The following is an 18714-nucleotide window of genomic DNA, read 5'->3' on the forward strand; positions in this document are numbered from 1 at the left end:
ATGGGGGAGAGGATTGTGTTGAGGCTGCAGCTATGGAATATCAATATGGCATTCGCTTGCTTTGTTATCGGCTGGCCACGCATCGCTGAGCTTTAAATAGTAAGCAGTCAATTGGTATGAACTCGGTCTTTTACATAAGCATTCTAGTTCGGTTTGCTCGCCGTGTAAGAGGCCCGAGTGCATCCTCAAAGTTTCAAATACAGATTAAAAGCTATGTCGACGTTTAGAAGGTTGCTTTGCTGCTGTAAGTACATAACTCTATGCTATACAATGAATGTTTCAGATATCTTTATTTAGCTCCAAGTATGGTCGTAGCTCATAAATATTCCTCTATCTATTAGGCGCCGGAGGTGGTGATGTAACTGATCTGAAAAAGATTGCTCGGCCTCATGTCAATGCAGTTAGCTCTGCGGCAAAGCGTCAGGACGAAAAAGGAGAATGGCAGGATGCCAAAGGAAAAAAGACTGACGATGAAGCAAAAGATAATCAGCCAGACGTAGTGATTTCACACAATGTCGATGGTGAAATAGAAACTACAGAAAGTTCTGATGTTGAGAAATCCAGCAGAGATAAAGAGCACACCGTTGTCGAACCAGAAAATGTCGATGTCAAGCTAGAGGCCACTCCAGATGCTGAGGATAGTGGATCTTCAACATCGGTCGCAACAGTTGGCCTTACCTTGGTTGTCAACAAGCCATTGCCTGTCTCAGGCGACGCTGCGACTCAGGTATGTTGATATTATGGTGTATTTACATCAGGACGGTTTGTCGGAGTTGTATTTCTACTGAGAGAGTGGAGTCGGAATGGCTTCTTGTCTGTTTACGATTTTAAATACGTTTTTGCAAAGACTACACTAAACCAACCATTCCACTTTGGATGCTTGTCACTAGAAACACAGAAGAGAGTCACTTCATTGCTACATGTACATGTATGTGTATCTATTGATTTTAACGCTACTCATAACTGATCCTTTGTGAGAACAGAATACACCTCCGTTATGCTTGTATTTTCTACACTATTGCGAGATCAAATTGATCAGTTCCATACTGTACTCTGTCATACTCCAGCATTTCATCGATCCTGTGTAGACAACTAGAACAAAGCCGTTTTCACAACCACGTTTAGTTTTACACCAAAAACATTATTCGCCGATTTGAAAGCAACTCCAATAAATAGTCCCGGTGTAGGCATACCTTTATACTCGTGAAGAATTGCAATACTTTAATGCACTTTGAGCTTACTGATAATATGCGCTACATTTTTTTCAGGTAGCACTTTTCAACATTAATAGTTTGCTCGTTAACAGTTAACATTGCTCGTACAACAGGGTCAGCCGTTTTGGTATGTGTTGATGGTTTTTTTGTTATGTTGCGATGTTGGCTTGCTTTTTCAGAGCTGCTGGTATTATAAAATTCTTCATTTCTAGCCAGCTAACCTAAACAACAGTTCGCCGTTGACTTATTTCAATTGTAAGGAACCGTTTGAGAGTATGTTTATGTGAAAAGGGATTTAGATATTTAGGCATGTTGTTTGGGCGATGACAGACAGCACATGAACACAAAACTTGTATGTGCAGAGGCACAATATTGGCTTTTTTCACCAAACGTACTATAGTTGTTACGCTTGTTTTGGTTGAATAGTCTAGTCATTGTCGACTGCAGTATTGGTTTTATGCATGTGATTCATTTGATAGAATAGTTTAAGAAGAAATAACTAGCATGGGCTCAAATAGACCCATTTATCAATAAACCGTGTACGACATCCTGTCACACACAACGTATATAAAATAGTTTTATTTCGCAAAAGAATTTTCATTAAATAGGTTTTCTATTATATTAAAGCATCTGCAATTTTTTGTTGAAGATGAAAAATAACTTTGACATGCAGGAAATAGATAAATCATAAAGTAATGGAAGTTAATCAAACCCTTTCTGGTTCCTCCCAAGAGTTACGAGCGGCATTGGCATCGTCCATAGAACATTAAAAAGCGATCGTCTTTGTTGCAAAAGTTTTTCAAGTAGCTTATATCCTAACATGAATCATATAGTTAATATATCTTAGCCTGAAGTCAATGTTGTCAATAAATTTCATTTTGATAAGTTGGTTGCATGAGCAGTAGAGCTAATGCAAACAGTTTACATATTTTGAAAAGCTTTTTAATAATAGTTAAAATATTATTAATCCTTTGTTTTTTGTGACATCATTTTATCATTGTCGGCCATCTTTATAGACAATTTTATCGTTAAAAACATGAAGCTTTTGCAATGAATTTTCGAAAACGATGCTTTTGTTTGCAATGTTTTTATTATAGTACCAAAACAAAGATTAACGATCGTTTTCTACAAATATGGTGGCTTTTTCATGAACGAGCGCATGTGGAAACGGCTTGATGACGTCAAAAAAATGATGGATTGTTGAGAAATCATGCACTAACTTATTATAACTACTCTCGGGATTTGTATCAGACTCAAGTATAGCAATACTGAAAACAAGAATTTAGCGCATTATTTTTTAAGTTGCCTCAATTTTTTGGTAACCTCCATTCCATGCGGTTTTTCTTGCCAAGTTGTGGTGCCAGCTAGCCTGTCGCCACTAGATTCCGGCTACTATAATCTGATCTTTATCACACCCATGTGAGACGCATTCCTAGGTCACCTGCAGCTCACATGACTTCTCCATCTGTTGCATTAACACATTACACTGGTGCGAGATCATGTTAATACTGCATGTGTCTTATTACTTGTTAAGTCATTCAGTTTATACTTGCAAGATAAAATGTCACGGTTGAATGCTGAGCATTTTTATTCTACCTAATCTGTATTAAGTGGGCACAGACCACAGAATCGGCTATTACAGCAGTTCCAAGGTTGTTTACCCGTTGGACCACATAATTTACTTACTATGCTCTGATTCAACTAATCAATCTAGACAACCACGGCTGCGTCTTACCAAATCTTCTATTTCTGTGAAGAAATGTGATGAAAATTATTATTTGTTGGTGTTATATAATCTGGTCTACAACATTTGTTACTTGTCAGCTTGTTTTGTCACCGTTATATAATGTACTACTGAATGACTGGCGTTGCATGGAGTTTTGTTTAATTCATACTCCACCGGCAGCTGGGCCTACTACGACTCTATACTGATTGCAATAGTCTTGACCATGTAAGTTTAAGCATTTTTCTTCACATATAAGCACACATTTTTCTTCCGCTATAGCTTTACGCATAACGCTAGCTGCAGTGTTGCGCGTGAAGCCATGAAAGATTGGCATGTGTAATAAGCATGTGTCCAATTTCTTCCATAGTATAGCCAGTTGGACACCGTATTGAGTAAGCCTAGTGTAGGCCTATCGCATACGCATAGTAAGCATAGTGTATTGAATAAATGCCTGTATGCAGAACTGGAGGCACCGAGTTCAAATCCAGTAAGCGGTGGATTTTTCACTCCTAAAACTTTATCGCTATAACCGGACAGACGAATGTACAGACAGACAAACACTAAGATTTATATATAAAGCATTATAGAGACATCTCTGTCAAGACAACAATTGTTTCACATAACAAGGAACTAATTAGTTCCATAGGCTTTTGATCACATTATTATAATTTACAACAGATGATCATTTCAGTTGAATTTTCTGTAAGCAAAAAATCAAAATTGGGTTTCCTGTGTACTTGTTACACAAAACTACAAAGGGTGTATTTTGCCAGGAATAGTTTCTAGGTCACATGATAAACAAATTAATCATTCTACTTATTATCTACAATTACTATATTTAGCAGTTTTATGCAGACTTAATAAATCACATTTTGTCATTGTGTTTGTTAGTTGTGTGAACGCTATGCATTTACAGTTGTTTTGCCCGATTCCGTCGAAACTTAATGCTCTGCGCTTTCCGCAAGGTTGATAAAAATATTTGGTTGTCAAACTCTACAAGGTTCCTGAGAACCAGCCTTTTAACCAACCACGCTTACTGATAGAAGGTAAAGACCTTTGCTTTCAATTAGAAATACGGCTGACTCACTCGATGTTCTAATGATAAATAAACAAGATTTCAAGATTATCTCAGGTTGATTTTTATGGTTTAAAAAGTAACCTGACCTCGGTTTTTAAATTATTTTATTTAATGAAGTTCCAAAATGTTGGATACTCATTGAGTTAGTGAACTAAGGCTAGTGGTAGTGAACTAAGGCTAGCGGTAGTGAACTAAGGCTAGTGGTAGTGAACTAAGGCTAGTGGTAGTAAAGTAAGGCTAGTGGTAGTAAAGTAAGGCTAGTGGTAGTGAACTAAGGCTAGTGGTAGTGAACTAAGGCTAGTGGTAGTGAACTAAGGCTAGTGGTAGTGAACTAGGGGTAGAGGTTGTAAACTAAGGCTAGTGGTAGTGAACTAAAGCTAGTGGTAGTGAACTAGGGGTAGAGGTTGTAAACTAAGGCTAGTGGTAGTGAACTAAGGCTAGTGGTAGTAAAGTAAGGCTAGTGGTAGTAAAGTAAGGCTAGTGGTAGTGAACTAAGGCTAGTGGTAGTGAACTAAGGCTAGTGGTAGTGAACTAAGGCTAGTGGTAGTGAACTAGGGGTAGAGGTTGTAAACTAAAGCTAGTGGTAGTGAACTAAAGTTAGCGGTAAGGAACTAGGGCTAGTGGTAGTGAACTAAAGCTAGCGGTAAGGAACTAGGGCTAGTGGTAGTGAACTAAAGCTAGCGGTAAGGAACTAGGGCTAGTGGTAGTGAACTAAGGCTAGAGGTAGTGAACTAAGGCTAGCGGTAGTGAACTAAGGCTAGCGGTAGCGAACTAAGGCTAGCGGTAGTGAACTAAGGCTAGCGGTAGTGAACTAAGGCTAGCGGTAGTGAACTAAGGCTAGTGGTAGTGAACTAAGGCTAGTGGTAGTGAACTAGGGGTAGAGGTTGTAAACTAAGGCTAGTGGTAGTGAACTAAGGCTAGCTGTAGTAAACTAAGGCTAGTGGTAGTGAACTAGGGGTAGAGGTAGTGAACTAAGGCTAGTGGTAGTGAACTAAAGCTAGCGGTAGGGAACTAGGGCTAGCATGTGACCATTAGTGGAAGCTTCTTTGACAATGCTAGCGAACTAGCAGAAAGGTCGTGCTTTGCTTTTAAGATAGGCATATAAGACAGTTGTTAGTTTGAAGACTGGTGTGACCTTTAGTTTTAGCTGGAGAAGCCCTACAATTTGCATTCTCATAATGGTGTGAACCAACAGTTATGATTAGAGCTGCATGATAGTCTTTTGACAATGATAAATATTTAGTCGAACAATTAAACTAAACGGAGTATAGTTACTGTTGCACTACATGTATCCTTGGGGAGCAAGGTGATGCATCTGCAATGATCTCCAGGAGAGCTATATATGTTACTATTTGATGCAACTTTTTAGACCAAAGCGGTAGATTGTTATACATCAAAATAACATTTCGGTAAAGTATAACCTTCACTATAACTTTTCATGTGAAATATTGTAAAATTGAATTTAATTTTTGATTACATATTGTACATTTGTTTTGTTTGAAGGCTTTTACAATCTAATATGACCAAAAACTATAGTGAAATATTCCGTCATATTAGGTCATCTTGGCATAGTTTCAGATTATGACATTTTTATAATATTTTGAGTATGCTAAACAGTATAGCTATTTGTGTATTACCATCATTTCTTTAAGTAAACTTATAACATTTACTGTTTTACACCAGGATAATTTATAGCCGTCGCTTCTCCACTGACAAAGTCTGTTTCGTGTAAAACAAAAAATTGTTGTAAAAACAGTTTTGACCTAATCGGCAACACAAGGTCGGTTGTAGAGTTTAGAAAGTCCTCAAACTGATTGTAGGAAAACGAAGCTGGTGCCACCCCTTCAAAACGAAAAGGCGGCAAATCCGGAAGGTCTGTATTTCAAATAAAACGAAACAGCGGTTCATCCCTAGGCTCACCATCACCTCTTTCACCTGCGGCTGGAGTTGACAAAGTATTACTAGTAAAGTGAGTACTTCCTATTATTATGTTTATTCATTTGTCTCTCTGTAGACTTAGATTACCCTCACCTTTTGAAATAGTTTCAATAAACTTGTTGACTACTAAAAACCCTGTGATACCAAATGGTTCTTATACAGAAAGTAGTTGTCACAACCAAACTAAATTATGGTTTTATTCATTTGCATCTCTGGTTTCTAGAAGTAAAAGCGAATAGTATATGTATTTATACATTTAATTTTACTAAAGCGCTAACAAAAAAGACTAACTGAAAATAAAATTTCCCTGGAGTAAAATAATAATTTAGGCAAAAGAAAAAAATACTTAGCTAATAGTCACTGCAAAACTGTTTCGTGTAACTGTGTTCCTTAGGTGACATGTAGCAAGACATTTAATTTTGTTGTATGAAAGTCTGAAATGGACTCGCCAATTTTTTTGGATATATTGGTTCATACATTTATATCTAATTTCTTAAATTTAGGAGTAGCTTCAGGAAACATGTTTGGCGGAGACTGATAGATTCTTTCTTTAAGGTTTTTGCTGTAAAGATCATTCACAAAGTTCATTTTGATCGGCAGGATTTCTTGCCGGTGCTATTTTTACTATCAAAATATGAACAGGTCAATGTTTTATGGCATATCAAAGCGGTGAGCCAAATATTTTAATTCTCTTGATATATATCAGTAAGCCTTTGCAATAAAATCTTTATTCCATAATATATAGACCATTGTCGGTAACCTCATAACTACTATGGCTAACTAATCCCCATCTCGTGATCACCTGTCTACACATGTCATTAGAGAGCACTTATAGTATAGGTCTATACACTGAGTCATTCATCACCTCTCCACACCTGTAGCCATATCGGAGAGCGCAAATACTATTAGCGCATAGACTGAGTCATTTATCACTTCTCCATACCTGTAGCCATATTGGAGAGCGCAGATACTATTAGCCCATAGACTGAGTCATTCATCACCGTCCTTACGTGTAGATCAGCCAGCCGTGGCCTAGTGGTCTAGAAAGCCTCACCTGCAACCATCAGGTTGGGGTTCGATTCCCATTAACCGATGATCTGTGATAACAAAAATGGCAATGGCAACCAACCTTTAATTGCTTTCTGCAACTGAACATATCTCCAGTCGTCGATGTCCCCTTGCCACTGGATTTAGACATGTCCAGCCATGATCAAAGAGCCATTGTCCGTACAGCATTGCTTTTAAAACACACCGCCCCTAGCTGGCAGGAAGCTAAGCAGACATCAAACTCAGCAAAAACATATATGTATATGTATATTGTGGAAATATCTTCATATGATCATCTAGTTGTTGGGGTGTGGAAGCATGCGAGTGGTGATATGTACAAGCCAGCTGTTTGGATGTTCATATACGCAAGAGATAGTATGCACAGGTCAGTTGTTGGGATGTTCAAGTACAGTACGCAAGTGATGATATGTACAGGCCAGTGGCTGGAGTATTGATGTATGCAAGTGATGATATGTACAAGCCAGTTGTTGGGGTGTTCAAGTATGCAAGTGATGATATGTACAGGCCAATTGTTGGGGTGTTCAATTTGGGTGGCCAGTTGCTGGAATGGTGAAGCTTACAAGTGTTTTATAAGCAGTCCAGAAGTATAGGATGTTTAAATGTTTACTGTTTGTTAGAATGTTAGTCAGTTTAACATGCATGTAGGTAGGTTCAGGAACCAATAAACAAGTTCATTTGTTAAATAAAGTACAGAACTCTGTTAAATAAAGTACAGAACTCGCTAAATTAAAGACCTGACCTTTGCCATGAAGGTAGAGTATCACGTATGAGTCACTTATTGCCTAAATAGCTTTCATGCATTCAACAGTTTGCCATACTAGTCCACTTACTCATTTGCTGTCGTACTTATTACCATATCATAATTAGCCTTCGCTGCCTTTGTTAGTCACTGATCTTCTGACAGCATCACAGGTTTAGTTCAAGATATAGTTCATTTTTAGCAGACACTTGTAATGACTATTATAACTTCAGGTCAAAAGGTGTGCCAAGGCTACCGAATTTGCGCTAAAGTGCTTGCGACGAGTGAGACTTTTCTCAGAAAGTAAACATCAAAATTGTTGGTTAGGACCACCAATAAAAATTGTTGTTACTTTCAGTTGTCTTAGAATGAGTGGGACATAACTTTTTGTCTCTGGTTTACATTGCATTCAGAGCTTTTTATTTATATTAAACTGCTAACCATCATCATTTTACGATAATAATTTTGACCTGGTTAACTCATGAGGTGCTGTTAGGGTTTTTTGGTATTTGAACATTTTTATTGAAAAGAGTTGATGCAGCTCTTCTGGAATGTAAGCAAACTTTCAGGCAGATGTTGTCAGTGATATAAATTTGAGCACTCAAGTTCAATTGTTTTTACAAGTTATCATAAATTATTATCGGTCTATCGCTTGAAAAAAATTTCACATCTATATAACAGTTTCAATCGGGTCTCACTTTACCTAAAGTAGGTCGTATTCTCTTTAATCTCACAACCGAGCCCTCTCCATGTTCTGGCATTTCCACCATCAATCACCTGACTAGACTAGCTGCGCGCATTTCAACACCCATTCGTTGACTGTTAGTGCCTAGTAGATGCGCATGATTCACTAAAGGTTCCAATAAAGTCTTTCAAGTCTTTGTTTAAATTCTGCGAAGCTAAAGGCTTCCAGAGGTACTGAAGTGTTTACAAGCATTCCTTAAAGGTTGACTTGCAAAAAATTCACATTACAGTTACTTGGTACCAAAAGTTTCACTATGTCTTACTCTGCTGTGTTGTAGGTGCAAAATATGTGGAAATGTGATTACAAGCTCTTAAAAGCTCAAAAACGAACAGTTAATTACAGCCATCACAAAATCGCCGTAGATTGGAATCAATTTATTTCACTGTCATTGTCATTACATCTGATTATTACATTTGGTGCCTCTATTATTTTAGTCTCTTTGCAATAATAGACGTCATAATCGCAGTTTCGATTGATCTGAGCATTTTAACTGCGATCAAATTTTATTGATTTCATTCTTGAAACGTCCTGCCAATCAGATCACCTCAAACATCAAAAACAATCGCAAATGATAGGAAAATATCTATAGGCTGCTTTCTGTTAAAATCTACAAAAGTTTTGACTTGCAACAAAATTCACATTACAGTTACTTGGTATCAAAAAATTCACTATGTTTTACTCTGCCGTGTTGTAGGTGCAAAGTAGGCCTATGTGGAAATGTGATTACAAGCTCTTAAAAGCTCAAAAACGAACAGTTAATTGTCGCCATCACGAAACTGCCGTAGATTAGAATCTCTTTCCAAAATGGCTCAAATGAGACGTAATTGAACAAGATGGCTTCTGTTTACACTTTGATGCAACTTCATTCGTCGAAATATTTTCACAAGTATACTTCACGCATTCAATAAAACCATGTCTATTGTTCTCACGCGTCTATTTCATCATTGTAATGCTGTCATTTTGAGCACTGGCATCTCAAAACCTACCCTAAAAATTTGTTTAATTTTTTAACCTTAGCTTGAAGGAGTACATATCATTCTCTGATAAACATGACGAGCCTGTTGGTCACCTGTGATAATCGAAAAGTGTTTCAGAAATTATTTGCACTGTTTGGCAGGAAGTATTGGTCACATGATCAGATTACGACTAGACGATGAGACCAAGCCGAAACAAAACTCAGTCATTCATACAAGTTTCTTATCATCGAATACTAATTTTTTGTGGCTCTAAATTTAAACCAATTCAAAGGGAAATATTATTTCTCAAGATTTAATACTTCCTACAAGTCAAATCTACTAATCAAATCTTGGAATTCAGTTGTTGACATCAATTATAAACTATGTGCAAAGGCATCTATACCCAAAATAAGAATAAGCCCAGAATTTCCTTCGTTCTCAATCAGATAGTCTGCAGGTAGGTGTTCAAGAGGCTGGTTCTCAGGAACCGGATGAAGTTAAAACCCAATATTTTAGTGACTTGGCAAAAAATGAACTACATGTCAATATGTGGCATTGCTATCATTTATATTATCATACACTCATCACTATCTCTTTATATAACACTAACAGTAAGCCAGGTGATACCTAGGATTTCTTCATTCTCAATAAGATATATGAGTGGGTGTTTATGAAGCTGGTTCTCAGGAATCAGATGAAGTTTTTAAACCAAATATTTTAGCGTTCCTGTAGAAGACATATAGAGCGCATAACAACGCATTCCTGTAAAACGCATAACATTTATGTGGACTAACAGACAGACACAATGACAATGTGGGATTTATACATGTAGAAATGTAAATAGTTGTCTTTTACCATTTTCACTTGGAAAACTCATGTGTTTGCAACTAATACATGTCTATAGTGAGTCTATCCAACATTAGTTCTGTACCACGTTACTAGTCATAACAAGCCAGATTCCAAAGGTAGTTCTTATTAATAAGGATTCTATCAATCACAATTGCCAGTCGACCTTGTCAACCTTGTCAATATGTGTTTGCCTTAATCGGTTGCTTGGTTTTGACAGATCGAATAATCCAATATCCTGTAGCTGGCTCAAACTGGTTCAGACATAAAAATTGAACACATCACATCGTATTATAACACGCAAGGAAAGTTATTCTAACAGAACCTATAGCTTTAGCATATCAGACCTGATAGGGTTGGCGCTGGATTGTGATAAGTAACAGCTTCAGCTCAGATACATGCACATTTTGTGTGATGCATATTGAAATCGGTTTGTTTTTAATAAATAAAACATGCATTGATAGTATTTTCTGTAATTTGACTTAGTGATTATTTTTGAGTAAACATGCAGGAGTAGAAAACTACTAACACACTTTAAATAACCGTAAAAAATAATCTTTCAATTGTTCTGCTTAATTTGCAAAGTAAGCAAACCGGAATGCCATGTGGCACAGCCTGTTTTTGTCATGCCTGCTATCAATATTGGCTTAACTGCTCATGGAACAAAAATCCTTTTTGCTAGTGCAAGCTCATCAGCCAACTGCTAATGACATTGGGACAATTTATCAAATCATTAACTTTGTCTTCGAGTCATGAGGAATCTATCCTTACTGGCAAACGAGATGTCTTTCCTAGATTAGTTATGAACACCAACTGGAAAATTACTTGGATTCACTAGGTTAGGCACTAATTATATAGAGATTGAAATAATTTCTGTTATTCTTGCTTATTTCTTCTGCTTATTTCCTTCATTTCTTTGAACAAATGAAAGATTAACAAACACGCTTGTCTCATTTAATTAAAAATGTCGTTAGCTTACATTTGGGTTCCAAGTTAAAAACATTTGTGTCCGTCATTTGTAAAATAAAATCTCAACTCAAGCAAATAATTTCCTATATTCTTTACGTAGTGCAGGCTTTTGTATTAAATATATCTATCTACTTATTATTTTTACAATAAAAACATTTTAATTTCGTACCGTTTTAATGGAATGCAATGCTATGTAGGAGTAACCTGACACGGTACGAAACTTTGTTTAAATTGAAGACGGTTCAGTTTTAAATGGTTGTTCGGTCACTGAAACTATAGCTCTGCTCCCAAAAAATCAATCTGTTAAATACACCAGCAAATCATTACAAATGACTTATTGTGTACCTGCATGCTGATGTGTAGCGTGTTTGAGACGATAGTCATAGAGATAGTCATAGAGTCGATCGTGAAAATCTTTTTCCAGTTTGTCAGCAGTCAGCTTGGTACTTTCTCAAACTTAACCACCCGTTGGTCATCTTTTGGCATCGGTGTTATTTTGGATATCGCTAATATAGCTTGTGTTTGACTGATACTAATCTGTTGCAGGAGTAAAAAGAAAAGAAGAGACTCGGGGTCCTCGAGCAGCAGTTCCAGCAGTTCAGATTCAAGCCACCACTAAGGCTTCTACCGCACAACCCTTATGAAACTTTTATATCTCTGAAAAATTCACAAGTTCTTGCCGTTGGTAGTGGTCAGCATCGAGTATACTGTAAAAGTGAAGTTTGCTCTGTCCAAAACTCTTGCCACCAAAATTTGCAAGGAGAATTTTAAAACCCAAACCATGCCCTAAAATGGTTTGATCATTCGTTCAATCTTGATATAGTCATTCAAGATGGCCAGTTTTCACAAGGTATACTTAACACGTATGAAGAGACCTATTTTTACTTTTGTTAAGTGTCAATAATTGATCTGCATTTCCTTATTCTTATTGCGTCAAAGAACCTGAACAAACCATGAAGCAAAATTGCTAAACGCATAGAAACGTTCGAACTAAGTTTGTATGTCAAAAGTTAATCAGCCAATTATTGACCTTATGGAGTGTATAGAGATTAGCTATCAGACGAGTCTCGAGCTAGAGTCTGCTTTCCAGCTTTTTATTGCGGGTAGTTGTGCTACTCTGTAGCCAAACTTCATGATATATATTTTTACTGTGAGCTTATATTGCTTTTTAACATACATATTCAGCTATCTCAAATATTATGTCATTTTAACTATATGTGTTTTAGACTCTTGCTCCATAACTTCAATGTGTAAAATTGAAGTAGTTTTGATGGCAGTATTTTGATTTATGTGAGCTACAGTTTGGTCTATGCCTATGCGTAACGCCGATAGTAGCAAAGCTGTTGTAAACTTGCATCAGACAGTACATCCGAAACGCAGTTTACACTCATGGTAGACTGCATGGTATTTACTTCAAATATTTTCTAACAAATTATCAATCTCAATGGGTCATATGCTGATATGTTATACTTTGTACAAATTTATTTACAAGATGTGTTCGGTTTCTTTGTGTTTTCTGTTTTTTTAATTAATGTACAATTTATCAACTCTAACATTTACAATAAACAGTGCTTATCATTTCCGGCTTGTATATATATAACTAGCATTTTAAATTACCTGTTTTCTTGCAGCTTTGATAACATGCCACATGCAACAGGATCAGATTTCTTGATGATCACAGTTGGTTGATTGGCATGTGCCAACTTGTAGCATATCTATCCAATATTTGCCACTCACAGCTAATTAGCATATTAATTGATTCTTAGATTTGTCTCCAGCTAGAATTCTAATCTAATCGACCGGCAAGTGCAATATTACAGCACAGCGTCTTGAGTCTTCCATTATCTTATGACCATCTTTCTAAATTTGTTTTACTATAGCTCGAAAAATTTAAACGCGGCTCCAATTCAATGTACGATTGAACCTTATTTTATGATGCCATAGATTTATTGTTTCTATAAAGCTGCTTTCCTGTTTTTATATGAAAGTCAGCGCATTTCTCAACATGGTAAATCAGAGCAACTTTAGAACTCCCCACATAGTCAGTTGACAGCGCTTTTGGGTCTGCTATAATAGTTGTAGGTCTACTAGCAAAAGCTAATTCAAACCAATTTAATCCGAATTATCTGCACAATCAGTGTTTTACATAAAATACATGTAAGTTCTAATAGGTACTTCTAAATACATGTCCAGCAGGAGAGAGTAACTCCAATTTACTGAAAACTGGGCTCAGGATTTACCGATAATAAAAATTAAATGAGGTAATGTGTTGTTAATCAAAAAACGTGTAGTCAACTTTCGTTTTTCTCCTAAAGCACTGTAGTTGATATTTGCAGCTCGCAGTTACAAATCAGAAATAGTAATTCTATTGAAGTTCATTAGGATTTTTAAAAATATTGAATATTAGAATTTTTAAAAAAAACTATATTCAGTTTCTACTTCATAATGTTTATCAAACACTTTAGTTTAAGACAAGTATGTTTTATTACAAGAGTTTGCCACACCGTGTTTTATTATGCAACTTTATCCTACTCGTCAGGCCCCTATCCGAGGTAGCCGCAACTTTACAGATGCCTTTTAGCATTGCTATTGCTAAAACAGCAACTGCAGGTTAGGAGTTTGCAATGATTTGTCAAAAGGAGCAGTTTAAAAACAAACATCCTTTTTTATACCAATTAGGGTAGGGGATACACTCATAACAAAATAGAAGGACTCTATGATTGCGCAGTAAAGGTGTGTATAAATACCACTCTTTATCAAACATTAGGAACAGAACTAGCACAATGAGCATACAATCCCTTTATCAAATCAGAATAGGATTGTTTCTTACATCGAAATCTACTTATTTACATAAATTTATGAAATGAACTAGGATTTACATGTTCACAGGAGTAATTTAGGTAATAAAATTTAAATTGCGAATTATATTTTGGTTAAAGCTTGACATGTTAGTTATGCATGTTTCAAATTTGTCATTTGTCTACTCTTGTTTTTAGATACGGTTACATTATGTACTGTTATTGTTGAAATAAATTATATGAAGCACTACTGAATGTTCGGCGTCGCTGGAGGATTAAAAAATTGTTAGTACAGAAGATATATTTTCATTTAACATGTACAACAGTTACTATTCTAACTTTTAAACTTCATATCACGAGAAAAGTTATTTGTGCAGTTCAACTAAATTAAGAGAAAAGATAAAACAAGTAAGTGTTTAAATATGAAATAATTAGCAAGTAATGCCTATATAAAGTCTGTTTTGATATGATTAAAACAAAAAATAAAATTGATCTACTCATGTTTGTAAATAGAGCAAGGTTATTGTTAATAAAGTACTCGAAACATGAATTGATTGGAATTGTCTACCCTTTTAAGATAAAGCAATAACTATGTTGACAGCAATAGTGCATAACCCAAACTAATTGTTCTAGAGCTCACACAAATAATGATGTACAATGTCAAATATTTGAGGGCTGTACTTCATAAAGTACGATAAAATGCTCGGCATTGCACAATAACATACATATATAATTCTAACTTTTAAATGAAGGTGTTTCTGTGTATGTCCAACAAATGCATAATTAAAATATTTGAAAGCTCAAGGCATTACTTGATTGTTGAAAAACGTTTCTTACTTCTTATACTGCACTTGCGTTCAAGATTTATAACAACTTATATAAACAGAGGCGAATAATATAGTTGCCATTGCCTAAGTTTTTCACCCAATGAAATTGAGTAGCTTAAGCTACTATAATCTTCACTAAAATAAGAGACGGGATCGCGCTCCCATCTGGGTGTTAGGGAGAAAATTCCAACTAACAGGAAGTGAACCGTACATTCTGCGGATGCATGGACATTAAACTAAGCAAGCTAACACTAAACCACACAGCTACTGTAGCTTGCCATGGTTTGGAAGAATTGTACTTATATTCATTACGCGTCAAGATCTCTTCAGCAATCATGATCTTCAAGCGAGATAGAGCTATGCAAAATTGCTAATTATTCCATTACTGCAAGCAGACTTGTGTGATGCAGTTTGTAGCTGCCTGTCTGATGAACCATTGTTTCCAAGCTCATTGTTAGTACAAAGTGTTTTTTTTTCATTCTTAAAACCTAATCGCTACAACTGGGCATACGGAACACAAACCAATAGATAACGCTTAAGATTGATATATAGACTTGTAGAGTATCTACCACTATGCGCTACAAATCAAAATGGTTTCAGGTATGAAGTTTTAAAAGGATTTTTTTAATTTTGATTGGCATGGTTGAATAGGTTAAACCAGTTGCAGATGGTCTCTGTTGTGGCAATATCTCAGATGTATATCCTGCCAATCATTACTGAGTTTATTCCTTTGTTTGTTTGACACTGTGAGAATAAATAAATAAACTAAATAATAAAAGAAATAAATATACATAGTCTCTATTATCAGGTAAGATGAGATGTTTAACCAAAGTTAAAGCTTTTCAAATTATAAAATTTCAAAAGTATTAAATTTAGGACCGAGATTTTGGTATTAGCTTTTGATTAGGCTTCCATAGAATCACCTCTGTATATGACTAGAATCTGTTTACATTCTGCTCTTGTAAAATCCATAATCAGGATTAATAAGTGTAATACGAAGGAAAGACTCATTAGGCTAGCCCTGAAGCTTGTCATCATAAATATACGACTACGACCTCAAAAATAACGGATTATCATATAAATTATGATAAGATTTGTGTTCCGCTCTAGTCAAGCTACTAAGCTCAATCAAAACCTAAAACATTATAGATAACTCAAGCATGGACACTGCTGTGGGCATAAAGTTTGTAAAGGAAGAATTCACAGTAAAGATATTGAAGTGATTAATGAAATAAACCAACATGACCTTGGATCATCAGCTGATTATCCAAGGTCATCCAACTTCAACTGGTGCAACTGGTCATCAGCTGCACCAGTTGAAGCTGCTCTCGTTGAATGTGCAATAAAAAGCCAAGTGAAATACTGAGCTGAATGAGCAAAATACGCCAAACCAAAATAAAATTTCAGTATAAAGTAGAAATAGAAATAATAAGAAATAGAAAGTAGAAATAATGTACTTCTTATGTATCCTCTTATGCGTGAAGTTTGATGAATAAAATAATAGGTTTTGCATTTTTCCTATCATCATGATATTTATTTATTATATATAAACATAAATAATTCCTTTGATATAAAAATAACACTGCAAAAAGGTCTGTCACCAAAGTCCTTTGCCAAAACTTCTACGTCTGAAAGTTCTGCGCCAAAAAGCCCTAAACCGGTTCCACTTAACCACACTCTAATTCCTAGGAATAATTACGCAAGTACTTATTTCTGTGCTTTATCAGCATATAAAGATGCATGATAATTTTAATTATAATACTAATAATAATAATGCATAATAAAGATGGTGATTTGCTCGAACGCTATCATGTTAGAAAACCAAGACTTGCCAGTATTTAAGTCAGCGTACCTTTATAATATAGTCTCATTCTATGCTGTAATATCTAGGGCCACTATTGTCCATCTACAACTAGTAAAAGTGATTGACGCTGAAATGTTTTAGTTGGGCGAGGCAGATGATATCTTAACGAATAGCTATTACCGTAACTAATAGCTATAATTACACGTAGGGATTCTTGGAATTAAGCCGGCTTGTTCCAAGATATGTCGGCTTAATTGTAAGGGATGAATTTTAACTAATCTCAACAAACCGTAACTGGTGGCAGACTGATATCCATCGACCAGGTCAAATGTTGAGCAAATTAAATGCCATCAAGTCTGTTTTGCTACAGCTACGGTAAAAATAAAATTTGTCTGCTCATGTTTTTTGATAGAGTAAGGTTATTGTTGAAATAAATTATATGAAACGTGAATTGATTGGAAACTGTCTACTCTTTAAGATAAAGTGACAACTATGTTAACAGTGATAGCGCCAAATTCAAACCAACTGTTCTAGAACTCACACAAGTAATAATGTACAACGCCAAATATTTAAGTGTGGCACGTCATAAGTACAAGATGAATGCCCAGTGTTGCGCAATTAAAAACACTTAAAATTTCAACTTCTAAATGAATGTGTTCAAGCAAATCAATGCATTGAAGTATTTAATGTTGAGCAAATTAAATGTCATAACATTGTGACAGTTTAGTAGTGAGCGTAAAATTTAACCGATGATCAGATGGCTCACGGTTGAGAGCCCATATGAGGTTCAATTTCAGCTAAAGACTCCTTAATCAAAAAGTGGCCTTTTGCAAATCACTCTCCCTGCATCTGTTAGCAATGATCTTATAATGGTGAACTGGTGTGACAACATATAGATTTATTTTATATATATTTTATTATATTATTTTATTTATTGAGTTCATTTTAAGCACCAATATCATAATACTAGCTGCGCTACCCGGCATTGTCCGGGTATTAAAAACTAGCTTGTAAGCAATGAGAAATAATGAGAGTTGGCTATCACTTGCTATTAGCCTGACCCAGTGCTAATGGATAATTTGAGTAAGCTTACTAATAATTAAGAGCTATCGCTTCTCATGACGTTACGCCATCACATTACGCTGTGACGGAGAGTGGTAGCGCATTTGCCTCCATATAACAACATATATTGCCTAATGAATATATTAAGCTCGTGTGGCTGAATTGGTAAGGTGTCGAATTGAATGAAGGAGGAGGTGGATGAGAAGGTAAGAGATCAAATCTTCTGCGATGTGGACTCTTTATTTCGAAATTGTAATAGCTATAGCTGGAACCACACACATACACACTACCAACTTTAAGAAATATATATAGATGTGTAGAGAATAGTTTTACTGGCCATATTTAGAGGTTCCACTAAAACCTTATGCACCTGCAACTTATTTATTGTGGCTGTGGCTTATGCCTTGTTTATATAGCGCTCATTTTATTATTTATAAATACTGTTTTTATGGTCGAAATAGTTTATGGCAGTTATATCAGCATGTGATCGCATGTATTTATCACTACTGCCCAACCCTCAACTCCTCAGACTAGTGCTGGGCACGAGTACTTCTTGGTCAATGGGTTTAAACCCGCCCCCTTCTGTTCAGGTTTTTCGAGTATCGGGTAGCTAGTAGTGCTAGGCTCGAGTATTTCTTTGCCTACGGGTTTTTCGGGTATCGGGTTTGTTGATGTGGATTTTATGTTTAAATTTTCTAAACAGATATATCTTAAAATTTACAAAGCAATTATATTTCTTTTCAATTTATTTATCATTTTTCACAGTTTTTATCGACTGACATTTGTACTCGCAGCGTTAACAGTCAAGATAGTCTGGGGCCACAGGGAATTTTCGTGTCAACAGGTGGCAGAAGATAGGGTCTATGGTAGCTTAATACTTAAGCATGTTCTATGGACCTCTCTGATTTTTTGTAGATGGTGCTCCAAATCTCATAAAAGCTTTA

The 18714-nt window shown here is 35.9% G+C and overlaps 1 protein-coding gene across 1 annotated transcript; it reads left to right on the plus strand.

Annotated features, from left to right (window-relative positions):
* The first annotated feature begins 121 nt into the window (after positions 1–121).
* Positions 122–12859, plus strand: LOC137399961 (uncharacterized). Its single transcript, XM_068086237.1, has 4 exons — positions 122–244; positions 342–727; positions 5839–5987; positions 11826–12859. Exons 1-4 carry the CDS (start codon positions 214–216, stop codon positions 11896–11898), a joined length of 639 nt encoding a protein of 212 aa, XP_067942338.1. The 5' UTR covers positions 122–213; the 3' UTR covers positions 11899–12859.
* Positions 12860–18714: the final 5855 nt, after the last annotated feature.

The sequence above is a fragment of the Watersipora subatra genome, chromosome 7, assembly GCF_963576615.1.
Source record: "Watersipora subatra chromosome 7, tzWatSuba1.1, whole genome shotgun sequence".
Classification (NCBI taxonomy): Eukaryota; Metazoa; Bryozoa; class Gymnolaemata; order Cheilostomatida; family Watersiporidae; genus Watersipora; species Watersipora subatra.